The 21519-nt window shown below is 37.7% G+C and overlaps 1 protein-coding gene across 1 annotated transcript in view; it reads right to left on the reverse strand.

The window, feature by feature from the left end:
- Window positions 1-6135, reverse strand: part of MED13 (mediator complex subunit 13) — a 91659-nt gene extending 85524 nt beyond the window's left edge. Inside the window, exons 1-2 of the mRNA XM_051994118.1 lie at window positions 5272-6135; window positions 3075-3309 (exon numbers count right to left, since the gene is read on the reverse strand). Coding sequence (XP_051850078.1) covers window positions 3075-3309; window positions 5272-5337 — 301 coding nt within the window. The 5' untranslated portion in view covers window positions 5338-6135. The remainder of the gene's footprint in view (window positions 1-3074; window positions 3310-5271) is intronic.
- Window positions 6136-21519: the final 15384 nt, after the last annotated feature.

A 21519-nucleotide genomic window follows, 5' to 3' on the forward strand; every position in this document is an offset into this window, starting at 1 on the left:
ACACTTGATAAAATCCACAGACAGAACTAATTGAAACACAAGTTTTCCAAGAGTAAATGAGTGCACGCGCGCGCACACACACTCTCTCTCACACTCTCTCTCTCTAATTGTACTTCAGATTATTCAAAATAATCATTTCCACTTTGATAAGTCAAAAATTATTTGCTATTTCTGAAAGTACATCTGGAAAATTTCTTGTTTTGATATTTTAAAAGTAGTGTATCAGGAATTTTTTTTTTTTTAAGTACAGTCTTACTTTATTGAAGCAATCAAATATCATAAGCCTAGGAATCTGAAGAAATTCATTCCAGTTCTACCCCAACTTCAACTTGGCTATGTGTACCTGATAGGATACATTGCTCATACCAATGAAATCATTGATCTAAATCTAGTTTAAAGATCTGGTACTAAAAAGATTCTTGCTTTAATTTTAAACGAGATGGGGTCAATATTAATTCAAAAGGACATCCTAAACTGCTGAAAAAAGAATAGAAAACAATAGAACTCAGGAAAATTGGTTTTAAAAAAATCTTACATCCTCATTTAATTTACACTAAAAGCTCACTACATTAAAGAACTGATCTTTCCCCCAAAACGCTATCAGTATGGAGACATAGTTACTACATTAGAAATTAAAGAAACACAACAATCCTTAAAAGAAAGAGAGAGAGAGAAACAAGTAATTTGACACCCAAAGAAAAATATTCACAGAGGAACTCTAATGCATACCCAAGAGTAGCATGCTTAATTTTAAGGCATGTAACTTTCAAGCTATTAATTCCATTTTATATTAAATTAATTAAACATATCCATGTATTGAACATGTACTTCATATGAAGATTTCTATGCTAGAACTATACTAGACTGTGTAGAGTAAAACTAACTTCTATTCATCTGTTCTGATAATCCGTGACACTAAACTCAGGCACACTATTTTTTGCCTTTGTATTATGAGGGATTACTAGAAGTACCTCATAGTAGGAAGGATATAAGAAATGCTGGCCTAGCTGACTAAATCATGGTCTATTAAGACGAAAGTTTGTTTTCTTAAAAATAGTGCAAGATCTTGTATCAAAGCATTCCGTCTCAAATTTTAGTGATAAATGCCTATGAGACTAATGAATGAATATTAAATTAATCTACCTATATACAGATTTAGTCAGAAAACTACCAAGGAGTCACTTATCACTTCTACCTTCTTGCTTAATGATTTAGAAAGTACCACAATTTATTTTTTACATATACATAGACTATTTAGAATTTCTTGCCAGATTCACTGAACAGGATATGATAAAGGGTAGAACCAACTCAACTACTTTCAGGAAATAAGTCTAACAGTGAGTTTTTCAAAACTATCAGCACAGATTTTAAAAAGTTAACTATGACAAAAACTTCCACTGTTTTAAATTTGGACATCTCACATAACTAGAACTCCTTAAGTTTCTAAGTACAGCAATAATATTGCTTTATTTGTATAATTCATTTACAAAAAAACCTTAATGGGCAATTAGGGCAAACATCCTTATTTTATGGGGGCTCAGAAGTGAAGTGGCTTATCCAAGACTCATAGAAATAGAAAAAAATTGTTTGTCTTCAAGATAATCTACACTAGGCTGTTACCAGTTTCTCTAATCCAAATGAATAGTGAATTGTTTTGTTCAAAGGTTGCTCATTCAAAATTGATACTTACATATTTAGAAATAAGGTGTCATCATGGCGTAATAGGAGATTCCCCAAGCTACACATGAAAATCAGTTTAACTATTGTACAGACATATCTTATTCTTCAATAAAATCTAATTACATGCTCAATTCTTAAAATAAAGTAACTTATTTGGTAACTATAACCTATAAATAAATGGGGATCTTCAATAAACAATAGCCTCAGATAAAAATAACATACCTAGATTAAATTTCATCTGAAGTTTATCTTTATAAATTAAAATAACAGTAAATTTACAATAATAAACTTTGGATATCTAAATTTAAAATGAAGAGATCTGCTGATCAATTATCTAAATATTTTAGAATTGCTCAAAAGCACTATGCCAACATTAAAACCTCTATTTCAACAGTTGCCATTTTATAACAAGTATATAATCAATTATTTTTAACACACAAGCAATTGCCAGTGATACAGTACAGATTTACCCCCTAGAGTTTAAGGGAAAAGATACAAACTTAAATTAGCAAACACATACAAAATTAAATACAAATATTAATAGTGCTTTTTTTTAACTGAAGAAACATTGTATTACTTTCTATAAGCCTAACATTCTTTTTGGGGGGGAACATATGATTTCATCCACACAGAGATCCCCTAGTAAAGAAACTCCTACCAATGCATATCAGCAATTTCTTGCTATTTATAACTATACAGAGTCACCCTGAGCAATGAAAAGTTAAATGACTAGCCCAGGATCATATCAACAGTATGTGTTGAAGGAAAGACTTGATTTCTATCCAAACTGCCTCTTCATATTGGACATCCATACCATGTTGCCTCTCAATTATTTTAAACCTAGGAAAAAGCATCATTAAAGTTAGAACCCTGAAATGCAAGTTACAAATCAATCATTATTTTTTACTATATATATGAATATATATGTATCTATTCACTAAATATAGCAGTGAAAAGTAAAATCCAAGTCATTTACATTGGTCTTCAGAATATATCCGATGAAATCCTGTACCCTATTTACATTCTGAATAGTTTTGTTTGGAGTAATGTTAATATGCATTCTCTGGGTAGGAAATAAACCAATAGTGAGGATGCAGAAGCCTATAGGAATTAGCAATGGGGAGAAAGACATTCAAGATTCTACAATATGCAATGGATTATCTACAATGTAGAAAACAAATGGAGTTAAGTAAGCACAGTAGGATAGATATTCACAAGGAATTGAAATAACATTAAAATTTAGTTTATCCTGGGCCTGGCTTTACCCATAATCATTTACCCTTTTTTTGATACTTTTATTTTTAGTGTCATATATAAAAATCTGCCTCTTTAATGAAATTCAAAGGGTTCATAAAGCTTTATTACATTACAAATATGTAAAAAATTATTCTTACCTGCTAAGTCATGGTGAATAAGATCAGCAAAGTTGGGGTCCTCCCCCCACCAAAATATCCACAATTCTCTTCTTCCAGGTCTCTGATCTCTCCGCCAAACACCAAGTACATCTGCCTTAAGACAGCGACTAAAACTGCTCAAAATAGGGTCTTCTTCAGTCACCGGAAAGAGAATTGGGGCAGAAGTTGGGCCTTGCCATACATATCGTTTCCATTTAATTCCTGTCAAGTCAGCCTAAAGTAAATAAAATATGATTACATTTTCTTAAAGAGATTGTCATGCTTTTCCAAAGAAAGCTTTAAAGTATGAGAAAGAGCTACAGTAAGTTAAGCTTTGTCATCAAAACATTTAATAAAGAACAATTCATTTCTGCTATCTTTGTCAACTCAAGGACAGGGGCCACGTTTTATTTATATTTGTAACCTCGGTGTACCTTGCAAGCAAAAGTCACTGATATGTTTCTTCAATGAATATTTCAAATTATAATTGGCTTACCTATAAAGCCAAAGATGAAGAGGGGAAAAACCTCAAGGATGAGAAGTGTCATAGGATCGAAGGTCTAGAACTTGAAGAGACCTTAAAGATTGTCTCATACAATCCCCCTCATTTTAAAGATAAGGAAACAGAGGTCCAAGGAGATTAAGCAATTTGCCAAAGGTTATACAGGCAGTCTGTATCAGAACTGCATCCAGTCCTCCCCTGTTCCAGAGCCAATGTAGCACTAATTCCTTCAAACCTTTTGAGTTTTTTAAGTATCTTGTAATTACATATTTGCAAATTAGTAACATTTAGTGAAAATAAACATTTGAAGTAGTATCTTCCCAGTCCTTCAAAGAGTTTTAAGCAGTTTCCATTATTATGAATTGTCAAATCAGTACTAGTCTCTCACCATAAAAAAAAACCTAAAATACAAGATAAACTCAAGTTAGAGAAACTAGACCATAAAATCTAGTTTCAAGAGAAAGCTGTGTGCTCAACAAAGATTTACTATAGCACAGCCCAATTATAAGAAAAAATTCTCCATATTTCAATTTTTAAGTTGGGGGGGGAAGAGAATTAACAGCTGGTATTTCAACATGTCTTCAGTCTGACTTCAAGGTGTAAAGCTAAAAAGTGCCAAAAATGAAACTGCTGATACATGACCGGCAGCTTACATTTGCCAACTAGCTGTGCTCTCATCCCCTCAATTCACTATCCTTGCTATGATATCACTTTAATGTTTCACTTACACACAGGCAAACAAAAAAGGTCAAACTAGTCACTTAAAAACAAAAGCTGAGAGTTTCAGATTTAGAACTAGAAAGTTTGCAACAGTTGAGATGTTTTCAGGCCTGGTCAATCTGGCACAATGCATTCCTCCTGAGTTGCCTAGCTTTCCCAAGTATCTCACTTCAATTAAAACAAGGAGCAGTCTGCTCAAAATATTTTAAAATGCATACCAAAATATACACAAATATAGAAACATTCAGAAGCAACACTACAGCACTTCCTCCACTAGTGCCCTCTACTTACAACACAATGTTCCAGTGAGCAAGATGGTTAAAAAATTGTCAAAAATGGAAGGAAAAAAAACTTTGTTTTCAAAGTAATAATTAAAAAGAAAAAAAAGCTGAAATGGAATCCCTTCCATGTTTCGGAGGCTCTCTTCTAGTTATAAAGGGGAGCAAGTTAAGAGAAAAAAAAGGGGGGGAAATCTTCCTGTTAAAATTGGTTTCCAATTATTCGGTTTTGTTTGGGGTTCTGGGTCGGGTTCCCAGAATGATAGCAAATTTAAAAGGAGAGGGGAAGATGAGGGAGAGCAAAGAGTGAAAGAGAGCAGGGCAATCCAGTCACAGAAAAGTGTGATGGGCACCGAAAGAAAGCAGCAGCCGAACAGGAGAAAGGGGTGGTCGGTCCGGGGCCTGGCAGAGAAGGGGAGGAATAGGGTTTGGGGAGGGGGATTTTAGGGAAGGAGGTAAGAATCAAGTAGGAGTCAGGAGAGGGCTGGAGCCTAGGGTCGGGGGGAGGGGGTGGCGGCGCCCGAGGCCACCAGCAGCGGGAGGGGAGGGGGCCTAACCCAGGCCGCCGGGGCCTAAGCCCGGGCCGGAGCCCCTAGGGACGGGGGCACGCACTCTCTCCCTCCCTCGCTCCCTCCCCTCCGTCCGGCCGTCACTCGCTCGCTCGCTCGCCCGCCCGCCCGCCCGCTCCCCCACTCACCAGGCAGAAGAGGTTACAGTGACAATCCTCTAGGCTGGCCCCGTTCGGCACGAAGCAGGAACTCATCGTCCCTCACAGCCGCCGCCGGCGCCACAACCCACCATCCGCCATTACCGCCGCCTCCGACCAGAGAGAGAAACACAGACGCCGGGGAGGGAGGCGGGCGAGCGGGCGGGCGGGCGAGGGAACAGGGGAAGGGGGGTGGAAGAGGAGGCCGCCGCGGGGCCGGCCAGCCGCCCGCTCTCTCTACCTACTCCCGGCGGCTGCCCCGGCCGCGGCCCCGGGGCGGAGGGTCAGGCCGGGCCGGGCCAGGCCGGGTCAGGCCGGGCCGAGCCTAGAGAGGAGCCCCGCCCGGGGACAAGGGGGACGGGACCTGCCGCCGCCGCTGCCTCCGCTGCCGGGCCCCGGGGACCCGCCGCCCCCCGGCTCAGCCGAGGCCGACAGGGGCTCGCTCTTTCTCACACTCAGTCACTCACACACGCACTGGCACGCACACGCAGCCCCCCGCGGCACGAGAGGAGAGATGAATAATTAATAATAAATTACAAAATAAATAATTAAAAATCTAAACAGAGGCCGCAGCACCCGGACCCAGACTCGGGCGCAGGGAAGGGCGGGCGGGGAGGCAGGGAAGGGGCAGGGCAGGCAGGGCAGGCGGACGCGGCTCCAGTCCCGGCCCCGGCCCGGCAGCGGCTCCAGCGACGTCCTCAAGCCTGGAGTCTCCTCAGCAGCAGCGGCGGTGGTGGCGGCGGCGGTGGCGGTGGCGGCGTCCGCGGGCTGAGACCATTCTTCGCTGGTGGTTTCGCTTCTCTCCCTCCCTCCCCCGGACCGGGCCGGGCCGGCCTGCCCGTCCGCTCCTCCCCCCCCCACCGCCCCCCGCGGCCTCACCGCCTGGACGCGGTCGTCTCCCCCATTTTGTGGGCCCGGCGGGCGGTGTTTTTCCCCCTTTAATCCGAATTCACGGGTTTTCCCTTCGCTTTAATGGCGGCCGCAGGGACCAGCTCGGCCTCTCCGCCTGCCCATTGGACGCCGAGGGGTCACGTGAGCTCAGGCTCCAGGGGAGGGGGGGGAGGAGGAGGAGGAGAGAGAGAGGAAAGGACCAAGGGACTGAGGGGCCGGGAAGCCAGAGAGCCCCGGCAGCTCGCCGCTAGGGGCGGCCTGGGAAGCGGGTGGCTCCTGAAACAGCGCCACCTAGTAAGTGCCCCTAGGTCGGAGACCGAAAGAGCGCTTCTAGCCGGCCTGACACCTTCCTGCGAAGTTACAAAGTGAAAAGGCGAGAAAATGGCAACAGTAGCTGAAGAAGGTTAACTTTACAGCTCATTTCGTATACAAAGTACTGTAGTTTGTGTATTGCGCTGAGCAGGCAATCGAAATACACTGAGAAAATAATTAGGAATTCCATAGCTTTCCTCACTACTATGATTATTAAACCCATTTTACAGATGGGGAAACTGAGGGTCATAAAAAGTAAACTTTCTTTTTAAAACTTTTTTAAAAAATGATCATAGAATTAATATCTAGAGCTTAAAGGCGTTCTGTCTAGAAGGCGTTCTGTCTAGTTCAACACATTTTATAAATGAGACCTCGTAAGTGAAGTCACATAAGAATTAGAAACAAGGAGCTGGCATGGCAGGCTGCCTTTGAAATATGTTTTTTTAAACTTTACAGTCATTTCCTGATTTGTCCTACACACATGGTTACTGAACTGTCCTTTGTAACATAGGTTCTGATCGTCTCTCCCTCACAATAAAACAAGCAGCCCGCTTATTTCTAGGAACAAATGCAAACTACTCTTTCATAATCTTGCATCACTCACCCTACCCCCAAATGTCTTTCTCAGGTTCATCATACATAATTCCCTTTCAAACATTTTAAGGTCCAGTCAAATTTGCCTTTTTTGAAATTCCTTTTTCCAGATACTTCATCTGTCAATTCTATGGTTTTGTAAAGGCTCTTTCCTATAATGGGAATGAATTATCTTAGCAACTCTACCTATTGGAATCCCTAGTTTTAAAGCTTAGTTCAAATATTATCAGCCTTTCTTTCCAAATTCACCCAGTTACTTGTGCCTTCCCTCTCAAAAAACAAAAATTTGTATTTTTTTTTTTTGCATATACTTATGCATGTACTTGTTTTCTCTAATAGAATTCCAGGACGAAGTACATTATTTTTGTCTTTGTATCCCCAGTAATTAGTCCAATGCCTATCTAAAACAGTGCCCCAAAACAGATAGCCATTTGACAAATGTTTGTTGGTAGATTGATTAATAAAGAAAAACATTTAAACAAGACAGATGGATGAATAATAGCAGCTCAGTTTAAGAATTTATAAAATGCTTTACATACATTCTAATTCTACCAGCAATCACATCTTAAAAGTTTTTAGAGAATTGGGCACCTTACTTCCCTACTTCTCTCCTGAGAGGAAGGATGTGTTTCATCCTCTATCAGGCATCAAGACTGTTCATTGAATTTAATCTAAGATCAGCTGCCTTTTAGAGTTGTTTTCATTTATGTTATGCAAATGTTGTCTTTGTGTCTTCTGTTCTCTAGATTCTGGTTTCTTTTTTCTTCCTCTGTCAACACATGCAGGTCTTTCCACTGAATTTCTCATATCTGGTGGTTGTTCCTTTTTTACCAATGCAATAATGTTACATTCACATACTATAGTTTATTCATTCAACTAAATTGACTAGTTCCAGTTTTGTTTTTAGTTTTGTTTTTTTGCTTTGCAACCACAAAGAATACAATTGTAAGCATTTTGTTCTATTTGGGACCTTTCTGTCATTGTCCTCCTTAAGGTATAAACTCAGAAATGGGTTTGGAATGGGCAATTAAGTCTTTTCTCTTACTTCCAAGTTATTTTCCAGAATGATTGATCCAATTCACAGTTCCACCAACACTGATTATTTCTGATTTATATCATCTTTGCCAATCTGAAGGCTGTGAGGTGAGAATTCAGAGTTGTTTTAATTTGAATTTTTGAGATCATTAAATTTTTATTTTTATTATAAACTTAAATAGCTGGAGCATTTGTTTCAATATAGTTGTTGATCAATTGACTTTCTTCTTCTGAAAACTATTCCTCTCTTTTAGGTCATTTTTTCCAGACTCATACAGGGTTGGTCAGAGGTGGAATTTAAACCTAGGTGTCTCCTGACTCTAGTTCCAGATCTCTTTCCATTATGCCACACAGTTTCCCTGATGGATAAACTGTTTCAATTATCTATTTGAATTCTCTGGAAGAAAGGTTTTCTACAAATGCATGAATTATTATGTATACTCATAACTTTTTGCAGAAGCCCTATCTTTATACATCATTTTAAGTTACCTAGGTTTTTAAGGACCCTGTCCTGTTAGCAGTTTGTAATCCTCTGAAATTTTATTTCAAGTCTTATCTGGCTACAAACTGTTTTTATTCTCTGATGGTGAGTCTAATTGGTTTCATCATTTAAATCCTAAACATTTCGTTTATGTGTTTTTTTGGCCATAAGGAGGGTTGGAAAATTTAAAAATAGCTTTTCTTTTTCTATCTTTTGCTTTACATAACTAATAATAGCTACAATTTACATAGTGTTTTAAAGTTTACAAATTGCTAGATGTGTTATCTGTTTGATTCTCAGAATAACCCTTTTACATAGGTGCCATTATTATCCTCATTTCACAGGTGAAAAAACTAAGATTGAGAGGTTAAGTGACTTGCCTAATACAGCTTGTAACACAGCTAAGGCTGAAGCAGTTCTTGTCCCTGAGGAGTTTAAAATCGAATAGGAGAGACAATAGGCAAACAACTGCATGCAAACAACTTATATACAGGATAAACTTGAAATAATCAACAAAGCACAGGGACTAGAATTAAGAGAGACTGAGAAAAACTTCTGATTGGTAAGATTTTAATCGTTGTTTAAAGGAGGCCAGGAAAAGTAGGAAGCAGAGATGGGAGAGAGTGCATTCCAGGCCTGAGGGACAACCAATGAAAATGCCCTTAGGAAATGGAGCATAGACACACCTCATTTTATTGTGCTTTACTTCATTGAGTGTCAAAAATATATGGCATTTTTTTTCAATTTGAAATTTGAAGGTTTGTGGCAACTCTGCCTTCACACAAGTTTATCTTCCATTTTTCCAATAGCACGTGTTCACATTGTGTGTCTCTCACATTTTGGCAATTCTATCAATATTTCAAACTTTTAAATATTATTATATTTGTTATGGTGAACTGGAATCAGTGGTTTTTGATATTACTATTGTAACTGTTTTTGGTGTGCCACAAATCCTATTCATATAAGACAATGAACTTAATCAATAAATGTATGTGTTCTGACTGTTCTACTGCCATTTCTATCTCTCTCCCTGTCCTCAGGCCTCCCTATTCTCTGAGACACAATAATATTGAAATTGAACCAGTTAGCAACATATTTAACATATATAGGACTGCTTGTCATTTTGGGGGGGGGGTGGAGGGAGGGAGGGGAAAAAACGAAACATAAGCTAGTGCAAGGGATAATGTTGCAAAAAATTACCCTGGCATGGATTCTGTCAATACAAAGTTATTATTAAATAAAATAAAATTTAAATAAAAAAAAAAAGAAATTGAACCAGTTAATAACCCTACAATAACCTCTAACTGTTCAAGTAAAAGGAAGAGTCAATCAATGAAGCAAACTTCATTGTTGTCTTATTTTAAGAAATTGCCACAACCATGTCCAGCATTCAGCAACCATCCTAAACAGTTAGCAATCATCAACATTAAGACACGACCCTCTATCAGCAAAAAAGATTGTGACTTGCTGAAGACTCAAGTGATGGTTAGTATTATTTTTAACAATAAAGTATTTTTATTAAGATATATATATATATTTAAAACAATACTATTGCAAACTTTAACAGATTATAGCATAGTATAAACATAATTTTTATATACACTGAGAAACCCCAAAATTTGTGACTCACTATTTCAATATTCAGTCTTCTAGAAGTGAACCTCCACCATCTCCAAAATATCCAGGTATCTTATTCAAAAAGCTGGGGGGGGGGGAGGGGAGGGGAAGAGAACAGTATTAGAGATTTAAAGGTTATGGAGCAGGGGATAGAAATGTAAGATATAAGAAAACTGAAAAGATAGGAGAGATCCAGCTTTAAAAAAGTTTTGAACACCAAAGGATTTTATATTGATCCTGGAGGAGATAGGAAATTATTAGAGTTTATTGAGTTGGGAAGGGAGGGAGTGACATGATGAGACTTATGTTTTATGAAGAACACATTCTTATGGTTGAGCAGGTTGGAATAGGGAGAAACTTGTGGCAAATAGAACAACCAACAGTCTATTTCAAAAGTCCAGGTGGCAGTATCAGAGGAGAGAAGGAGACATATATGAAAGATATTACAAAGGTAGAATTAACAAGTTACCTATGAGAGCATAGGTAACTAGGACAGTAATGGTACTCTCAACAGCAATAATGGAGTTTGGAAAGGAAGGGACTTTGGGAAGGAAAGATAATTAATTTTGGACATATTAAGGTTCAGATGTCTACAGAATATCCAGTTCAAGGAAGGCCTTTGGATATGTGAGGTCTGACATTAACTGAAAAGCTAGATCTAGATAAGCAGTTTTGCAAATCATCATCACAGAAATAATTGAATCCATGGGAGCTGATGAAATTAAAATAGTATGGGAGGGGAAGAAAAGGGCACAGAACAGAGCCTTCTGGGACATTCCTATTAGCAGAAATGATGATCTGATTGAAGAACATGCAAAAGAAGATGAGAAGGACTGGTAAGATAGGTAGGAGGAAAACCAGAAGAATATAGTATCACAAAAACCTAGAGAGAATCAAAGAGAAGAGGTCAGAAAGGATAAGGAAGGAGAAAAGCTATTGGATTTGGCAACTACAAGATCTTATTAACTTTGGAGAGAGCAATTTTCATTGAATTATGAGATCAGAAGCCAGATTGCTGAGAGGAAATTAAATGAGACACCTCTTCAAGATTTTTTTCTTTCTTTCATTTTTTTTTTTTTTGCAAGACAATTGGGATTGTGACTTGCTCAAGGTCACACAGCTAGTAAGTGTTAAGTATCTGAAATCATATTTGAACTTAGGTTTTCCTCACTCCAGGGCCACTGCTCTAACCACTGTGTCATCTAATTCTCTCCAGACTGTCTTTTTCTTAAAGAACTTAATCACAAAAGGAAAAAGACATGTGAGACAGCTGTGTGGGGGAAGAATGGTTGGATAAAGGCTTTTTTTTGGGATGAAGGAGACATGGGAATGTGGTAGGTAGTAGGGAAGCAGCCAATAGACAAGAAGAGATTGAAGATAAATGAGAGAGTGGGCATGGTAAAGGAGACAATCTGTTGGAAAAGACACAACATTTTGAAAAAACATATCCCTTTGCACATGTTTAACCTATATCAGATTGCTTGCTGTCTTGGGAAAAGGAAAGGCAATAGAAGGAAGAAGAAAAATATGGAATACAAAGTCTTATGAAAATGAATGTTGAAAACTATCTTTACATGTATTTTGGAAAAACAAAATACTATTGAGATAAAAAGAAAGGAAGAAGGAAGGAAGGAAGGAAGAAAGGAAGGAAGGAAGGAAGGAAGGAAGGAAGGAAGGAAGGAAGGAAGGAAGGAAGAAGCAGTTCAATAAAAACAACCCAATATATCAGTTTAGTCTGCTAACATGTACAACATTTCACATCCAGAATTTCCCACCTCTGTAAAGGAGGGAGAGAAGTACATTTCCTCATCTCTTCTTTAAGCCAAAGCTTGTTTATTATAATTACACAGTACTCAGTTTCTTTTTAGTTATTATTCTTTTCATTTACTTTATTATAGTGCTTGTTTATATTGCTTTCCTGGTTCTATTTTACTTCACTTGGCAAATAGCTAATATTTATATGATGCTTTAAGATTTTCAAAGCACTTTACAAATATTATTTTATCTTCATAACAACCACAAAAGAAAAGTCCCATTATTATACCTATTTTACATTTGAGGAACTAAGGCAGGCAATTAAATGACTTGCCCAAGATTGCAAGTTAGTTTCTAGTTCTGCTGCCACTACAAAAGTTGCTTTTGTAAATATTTGGTGTGTATGGCATTTTTCTATCGACTTTCAATCTCCTTGGGGTATTTGCCTAGCAGTGTGGAATTTCTGGGTCTAAGGATATGGACATTTTAGTAATTTTTTTAGCGTAACATTCATGGATATTTTTCTATCCAGAGGAACATTTTCAGGACAGAGAGTTTTATCTAGATTAAATTAGGAAAATCAGTGTAATTACTTTGTATAGACTTTTATTTACTTTTCTGTGTATACATTATATCCATTCCTCTAGGAGAATGTAAACTCCTTTTAGAAAAGGAATTGTTTCCTTTTTGTCACTGTATTCTTAAAGTTCAACACACAACAGATCTTTAACAGGTGCTTGTTTGATTTGAACCAAAAATGTATCACATTTATTGCTGATGAGAGATGGCCTCATCTTCTACTTCATTGAGAAGATGGAATCCAACCTCTTTGAGGTTCCTCAGTTCTTCTTGATCTCTTTCTTGCTTTTTCCATTCTTGTATCTTCTAAGATAAAAGTAAAGGTAAGTAAGGTAAAATTTGAACCCAATAAAAAGATGGTGTTTCAGACTGACTCTTTGTATAAGGACCCCTTTTCAGAATATTTTTGAATGCATAAAATACATCAGATTACAAAGGAGACAATCATAATTTATCAAATATCAGTTGTAATAATTGATCAAAATTTGTCAAAAAAAATTTTTTTTGTAAATCTACCCAGAGCTATAGGATAGGCCTCTGATGAAAGACTTCACTGGAAGTGCTTTACTGGTGTGAAGTAGTCAGCTAAGAGCTGCAAAAGCATTCTCCCTCCACCCCAAGAGATCACAGTCTGAAAAAGATGGAAAGTTACTGAGGGGTGGCAGTGGACAACCCTGGATGAGTGTTACTAAATGTGTTGGTTACCCTTTTCAGAGAGCTCTTAAATAAAGAGTTACACTGCACAGAAGAGTTTCATTGCCGTTTGTAATGGGCTGAGGCTTGAGTTGATGCACTAAGGTCCCAAGCACATGAGGCTAAATAGTAATTGGACCATACTCTATTAATAGATAAGCTTGGAGAGAGAATGGCCCCCACCCACTCTTTGTGCAAGTCCTGATGTGTTGTATAGGAAATGACGATTTTGGTGGGTGGAGGCAGGGGAGTGGAGAAGGAAGGGGAGGAGAGACCTTTGGGACGGCCATTGCCACAGTTGCCGACACAGTTGCCTCCATGGTTGCCTCGGCTCGCGTCGCTCTCTCTTAGCTGGCTTCCTGTCGCAACTGCCTATATTTGCTATCGCAATCTTTCTTGCCTATATTTGCTATAGCAATCTTTATTCACCTCTTCGCTTCAATAAAAATGAAGATTTTCCCCTTAACCTGAATTCCTGACTCCGGCTGACTTTAAATACGCGGTCATTACATTTGGCGCCCAACGTGGGGCCCAAGGACCCTACTTTCACTGAAGAAGTCTCCAGTGACCAGGAACTTAGGTGAGTATAAGACAAACAGGGAACTTATTTTCTTAAAGACGAAAGCAGTAACTTTTTGGCTGAAATGGGACAGATCCTAGGTAAAGATTCTCCATCCCCACCCCAAACCCCCCAACCCCTGCCCCACCCAGGAGTGGTGTTATAAAAAGCCTGCGTGACCTGATAGAAGAGGAAGGGCTAGTTGTATCTTGGGAACACGCAGCTAAACTTTTGAGTACATTAAAACTTACCTCCCCTGGGTTCTTAGAGGAAGAGCAAATCTCTCTGGGTAACTGGGCATTGGTTGGTCAACAGATCTCTGATTATAACATTGACAACCCTCAGTCAGTTCCCTTCGAGGCATTCTATTTATACAATACGATACAGATGGCCTTAAAATACCGTACTAGTTTTAGGAGAAAAGGAAAAAACTCTAAGAATGGCCAAATGCGGAAGCCTGAGGTAAAGGAGAAAGACAAAGAACAGATTAATGACCATATCCCCACAGGGCATGAAGACTTAAGTGAGGCTCAAGGGCGGGGTGAATCTGAGGCAGCTTTAGCCCCACCTGAGGAGCAAATGCTAGAAGCATGTCTGCAAAAGACCATAGAAACACTAAGATACTACAAATTATACATAGCTGAAGAGAAAATTCAAAGACATGCTCCTTTTCAATATTTAGGATATGAAGTATACCCTAAGGTGCTTACAGTACAAAAACTGTCCTTAAGAACAGAGAAGCTAAACACCTTAAATGATTTTCAGAAATTGATAGGAGATATCCAATGGATGCGACCAGTGTTAGGCTTGACTACCTATCAGTTACAACCATTATATGATATTTTAAGGGGAGACAGTGCTTTAAATTCACCACGCCAGCTTACAAAAGAAGCTCAAGAGGCTTTGAGAGAAGTTGAACTGGCTTTATCCAATGTGGTTGAGAGAGTCACTCAAAAACCTTTGGAAATAACAGTTTTTGCCACACAAGAGGCACCCACAGCAGTCCTTCATCAAGGAGACAGTGTGATAGAGTGGGTGAACCTCCCGGCACAACCAGAACAAAGCCTTACTCCTTACCCAGTGCTTGTGGCTAGAATTTTGTTAAAGGCCATTAAGCGAGCAGTACAATTATCTGGGGCAAGACCTGATAAGATATACACCTTTTACACCAATACACAAATTAATGTGTGTTGTGAGACCATCCCAGAGTGGCAAATTTTATTAGCCATGGCTCCTAATTTTATACATGGGTCTCCATTAAAGATAACCAGACTTTTACATAATTGGCGATGGATTCTTGAAGAAAAAGTTTCTAAAGTTCCTCTTAAAGGACCAACTATCTTTACAGATGCATCCAAACACAATATTTGTGCTGTATACTCTCATGATTTAACCATAAAGAGAGTAGTCAGAACTCCTTTTCAGTCCACTCAGCAGAACGAATTGTATGCGATCATATTAGCTCTCACTTATTACCCAGGAGACATAAATATAATATCTGATTCAGCCTATTCAGTAGGTGTGGTACAAAGAATTGCCACAGCCCAAATAAAATTTGCAGCTTCTAATATATATCAGCTCTTTAAGGAACTTCAGGAGCAAGTGAGAAAACATCCAGGTAAGATTTATATCTTGCATGTCCACTCACATAGTGGACTCCCAGGCCCTATTTTTGATGGGAATTCAAAGGCAGATAGCCTTTTAACTATGTTGGCCAGTACACCTTTATTTCAGGAGGCCAGGAATCCCATTCTAAGTACCATCAGGCTGCTCGAGCTTTGCGTTTACAATTTGGGATTACAAAAGAGGAAGCTAGGAGCATAGTAAAAAGCTGTACAGCTTGCCTTCCTTTCCATGCTCCTACACTGCCTCCGGGGAAGAACCCTCGTGGTTTGAGACCCAATGAAATCTGGCAAATGGATGTGACTCACTATTTCAATATTCAGTCTTCTAGAAGTGAACCTCCACCATCTCCAAAATATCCAGGTATCTTATTCAAAAAGCTGGGGGGGGGAGGGGAGGGGAAGAGAACAGTATTAGAGATTTAAAGGTTATGGAGCAGGGGATAGAAATGTAAGATATAAGAAAACTGAAAAGATAGGAGAGATCCAGCTTTAAAAAAGTTTTGAACACCAAAGGATTTTATATTGATCCTGGAGGAGATAGGAAATTATTAGAGTTTATTGAGTTGGGAAGGGAGGGAGTGACATGATGAGACTTATGTTTTATGAAGAACACATTCTTATGGTTGAGCAGGTTGGAATAGGGAGAAACTTGTGGCAAATAGAACAACCAACAGTCTATTTCAAAAGTCCAGGTGGCAGTATCAGAGGAGAGAAGGAGACATATATGAAAGATATTACAAAGGTAGAATTAACAAGTTACCTATGAGAGCATAGGTAACTAGGACAGTAATGGTACTCTCAACAGCAATAATGGAGTTTGGAAAGGAAGGGACTTTGGGAAGGAAAGATAATTAATTTTGGACATATTAAGGTTCAGATGTCTACAGAATATCCAGTTCAAGGAAGGCCTTTGGATATGTGAGATCTGACATTAACTGAAAAGCTAGATCTAGATAAGCAGTTTTGCAAATCATCATCACAGAAATAATTGAATCCATGGGAGCTGATGAAATTAAAATAGTATGGGAGGGGAAGAAAAGGGCACAGAACAGAGCCTTCTGGGACATTCCTATTAGCAGAAATGATGATCTGATTGAAGAACATGCAAAAGAAGATGAGAAGGACTGGTAAGATAGGTAGGAGGAAAACCAGAAGAGAATAGTATCACAAAAACCTAGAGAGAATCAAAGAGAAGAGGTCAGAAAGGATAAGGAAGGAGAAAAGCTATTGGATTTGGCAACTACAAGATCTTATTAACTTTGGAGAGAGCAATTTTCATTGAATTATGAGATCAGAAGCCAGATTGCTGAGCGGAAATTAAATGAGACACCTCTTCAAGATTTTTTTCTTTCTTTCATTTTTTTTTTTGCAAGACAATTGGGATTGTGACTTGCTCAAGGTCACACAGCTAGTAAGTGTTAAGTATCTGAAATCATATTTGAACTTAGGTTTTCCTCACTCCAGGGCCACTGCTCTAACCACTGTGTCATCTAATTCTCTCCAGACTGTCTTTTTCTTAAAGAACTTAATCACAAAAGGAAAAAGACATGTGAGACAGCTGTGTGGGGGAAGAATGGTTGGATAAAGGCTTTTTTTTGGGATGAAGGAGACATGGGAATGTGGTAGGTAGTAGGGAAGCAGCCAATAGACAAGAAGAGATTGAAGATAAATGAGAGAGTGGGCATGGTAAAGGAGACAATCTGTTGGAAAAGACACAACATTTTGAAAAAACATATCCCTTTGCACATGTTTAACCTATATCAGATTGCTTGCTGTCTTGGGAAAAGGAAAGGCAATAGAAGGAAGAAGAAAAATATGGAATACAAAGTCTTATGAAAATGAATGTTGAAAACTATCTTTACATGTATTTTGGAAAAACAAAATACTATTGAGATAAAAAGAAAGGAAGAAGGAAGGAAGGAAGAAAGGAAGGAAGGAAGGAAGGAAAGAAGGAAGGAAGGAAGGAAGGAAGGAAGGAAGAAGCAGTTCAATAAAAACAACCCAATATATCATTTTAGTCTGCTAACATGTACAACATTTCACATCCAGAGTTTCCCACCTCTGTAAAGGAGGGAGAGAAGTACATTTCCTCATCTCTTCTTTAAGCCAAAGCTTGTTTATTATAATTACACAGTACTCAGTTTCTTTTTAGTTATTATTCTTTTCATTTACTTTATTATAGTGCTTGTTTATATTGCTTTCCTGGTTCTATTTTACTTCACTTGGCAAATAGCTAATATTTATATGATGCTTTAAGATTTTCAAAGCACTTTACAAATATTATTTTATCTTCATAACAACCACAAAAGAAAAGTCCCATTATTATACCTATTTTACATTTGAGGAACTAAAGCAGGCAATTAAATGACTTGCCCAAGATTGCAAGTTAGTTTCTAGTTCTGCTGCCACTACAAAAGTTGCTTTTGTAAATATTTGGTGTGTATGGCATTTTTCTATCGACTTTCAATCTCCTTGGGGTATTTGCCTAGCAGTGTGGAATTTCTGGGTCTAAGGATATGGACATTTTAGTAATTTTTTTAGCGTAACATTCATGGATATTTTTCTATCCAGAGGAACATTTTCAGGACAGAGAGTTTTATCTAGATTAAATTAGGAAAATCAGTGTAATTACTTTGTATAGACTTTTATTTACTTTTCTGTGTATACATTATATCCATTCCTCTAGGAGAATGTAAACTCCTTTTAGAAAAGGAATTGTTTCCTTTTTGTCACTGTATTCTTAAAGTTCAACACACAACAGATCTTTAACAGGTGCTTGTTTGATTTGAACCAAAAATGTATCACATTTATTGCTGATGAGAGATGGCCTCATCTTCTACTTCATTGAGAAGATGGAATCCAACCTCTTTGAGGTTCCTCAGTTCTTCTTGATCTCTTTCTTGCTTTTTCCATTCTTGTATCTTCTAAGGTAAAAGTAAAGGTAAGTAAGGTAAAATTTGAACCCAATAAAAAGATGGTGTTTCAGACTGACTCTTTGTATAAGGACCCCTTTTCAGAATATTTTTGAATGCATAAAATACATCAGATTACAAAGGAGACAATCATAATTTATCAAATATCAGTTGTAATAATTGATCAAAATTTGTCAAAAAAAATTTTTTTTGTAAATCTACCCAGAGCTATAGGATAGGCCTCTGATGAAAGACTTCACTGGAAGTACTTTACTGGTGTGAAGTAGTCAGCTAAGAGCTGCAAAAGCATTCTCCCCCCACCCCAAGAGATCACAGTCTGAAAAAGATGGAAAGTTACTGAGGGGTGGCAGTGGACAACCCTGGATGAGTGTTACTAAATGTGTTGGTTACCCTTTTCAGAGAGCTCTTAAATAAAGAGTTACACTGCACAGAAGAGTTTCATTGCCGTTTTCAGACACATAATGAAGGGGAATATTGCAGCCATAGATTCAGTCTGTTGGAGATTCATAATATCTCAGAAGGAAATATATGGTGTTGAGCCATACTAGAGGCAACAACTGCTAAAGAAATTGGCCAGAGTATGATGATAAGTGTCTATAGATATGCAGATGCTTGAGGAGTGGTTGGCTCAAAGGTAGATATTATTGTTTACCATGATCTCTCTTGTGAGCTTGGCTGCTTTTCTATAACCTATAAATAAACCTCTTTATTCTGGGAGTTTTGTGAGCCATATATTTGCAAGGGGAGTTGGTATAACACAGTAGACCATGTCACATAGCTAAGGACGCAGATTATTTGAGTGAGGTCAATGAACCAGAGGTATATAAAGCATATAAAATTTTGTTTTTTTAAATTATAAGTTTGTTACACACCAACAGACATATTTCTGTGTACAAAGAACAAAAAGATTGTATATAAAATAATGTATCAACCAAATTCTGCTTATTTTTAAACTCTTTTAAAAGTTAGAATGATAATACCAATACTACCCTGCTTGCCTGTTTCCCCTTCTGAACTTCCTTCTATAAACCAGGGCTTCTTAACCTTTTTCCACTTCCAACCTCTTTTCTCCCAAGTAAATTTTATGCAACACTAGGTATATAGGTACATAAAATAGGTACACAAATCAAACATTTGTTGACAATAAATAATAATTTCCTGACCCCATTTTCAATTATACAACCCTACAACCTACATTTTAAAAAGCTTTGCTACAGACTTTGGCAGATTTTTAAAATTAAATTTCATTTTCAACTATTAAGCATTTATTTTTTCCCTCTACCACTTCCCTAATCCTCCTTCACTAGAAATAGAAAAAAAAATCCTTGTAACAGGTGCATATAGTCAAGCAAAACAATTTTGAAGCCCATTTTAATGTGCCCCACATTCTATATTTGCACTAGTAGTAGGACAGTACTCCTTGTAATTAAAAAATCATTAAGGAAGGTTTGAGCCAAATAGGCATCATAATTTGCATATAATGGAAAGTAGACTATGGTTTAGAGAAATGCAAATTAAAACAACTCTGAGATACCACTTCATACCTATCAGATTGACTAACATGACAGAAAAGGAGACTGACAAATGCTGGAGGGAATATAAAAAAATTGGGACATTAAGATACTTTTGGTGGAGTTGTAGACAATCCAACTATTCTGGAGAACAATTTGAAACTATGCCCAAAGGGCTATAAAACTGCATACTCTTTGACCCAACAGTATTAATAATAGGTCTGTATCCCAAAGAGATCAAAGAAAAGGGGAAAGGACCTATTTATACAAAAATGTTTGTAGTAGCTTTTTTTGAGATGACAAAGAATTGAAAATTGAGGGGATGCTCATCAACTAGAGGTTGGCCAAACTAGTTGTGGAATATAATTGTGAATGACAAGCAGGATGGTTTCAGAGAAATAAAAGAAGACTTATATGAACTCATGCAAAGTGAAGTGAGTAAAACTAGGACAACATTATACAGCTATATTGTAAGGATAATCAACTATGAAAGACTTAGCTACCCCAATTAAGACAATGATGCAAGATAATTCCAAAGGACCTTGAGAGAGAACTGATGAACTCAGTGCTGGTTGAAGTATACCTTTTTTAAAAAGTATATTTTTTTAAACTTTATTTTTATTGTTTTATTTTGTGTTTTGCAACCTGACTAATATGGAAATATATTTCACGACCTCAAATGTATAATCAAAATCAAAAGTGCTTGCCTTCTTAAAAAGGAAGAAAAGGCAAAGGAGAGAGGATTTGCAATTCAAGATTTTAAAATTTTATTATTAAAAATTTACACGTTAATTGGGAAATAATGAAATAAAAATATTTTTTAAAAAGTTAGTAGACTATAGTAATTTGAATAACCTCACCTAATAAACATATTAAGGACTTGTAAGGTTAAATGGAGAATTATCTTTCTGTACATTGAGATAAAGGATGCAAATCTGACAAAAGCTCTTTCATGACTCTAGAGACCTATGGTAGGGAGGCATGCCATTTAGGTGCTGGAGAAAAGAGAATTGTAAAAGTCATTCTTGACCAAAGCTGGTATCTTTTAGAAGAGGAAAAGGTACTTTGGGTTCCTGATTTTGTCTGCTGATCAATTGTGACTAAACAAGGGGCTGATCTACTGTCTGAGGAAGCTTAAAGGGGCCATGATAACAGTTTATTATTATGCCCTAAATTTGTTGGACCAGGCTAATATGTTTTCATATGTATCACTGTAGTCATTATCTACCTTTCTCTGTTGTTCTCCATAATTCCCAGCAGGTAGTACCCATTATTCTTTTCTGAGATTCTCAGTTGTCCCTTGCCACTCTTCAAAGTGGAATTTATTCTATAAGCAATAATAAAGATCCACTGAAAGATTTTTGAATATGGAAGTTATAGAATCAGGATTGTGTTTTAGAAACATAGGCATTTGTTTGAAAAATGGATTCAAGAGAAGAGCAAGATATTAGAATCAGGGAAACCAACTAGAAGGCTATTTTAAAAGTCTAGGCAAAATGTGTTAAGAACTTGACCAAAGGTAAATGTGAAAGTGGAAAGAAGGAAAAAAAAAAATGAGAGATGTTGTAGAAGCAGAATTGGATGACTTAGCAACTAATTGGATGTGGATAGTAAAACAGAGGGAAGGATCAAGGATGACTGAGTTGTGAAACAG

This window comes from Antechinus flavipes, chromosome 4, assembly GCF_016432865.1.
Source record: "Antechinus flavipes isolate AdamAnt ecotype Samford, QLD, Australia chromosome 4, AdamAnt_v2, whole genome shotgun sequence".
NCBI lineage: Eukaryota > Metazoa > Chordata > Mammalia > Dasyuromorphia > Dasyuridae > Antechinus > Antechinus flavipes.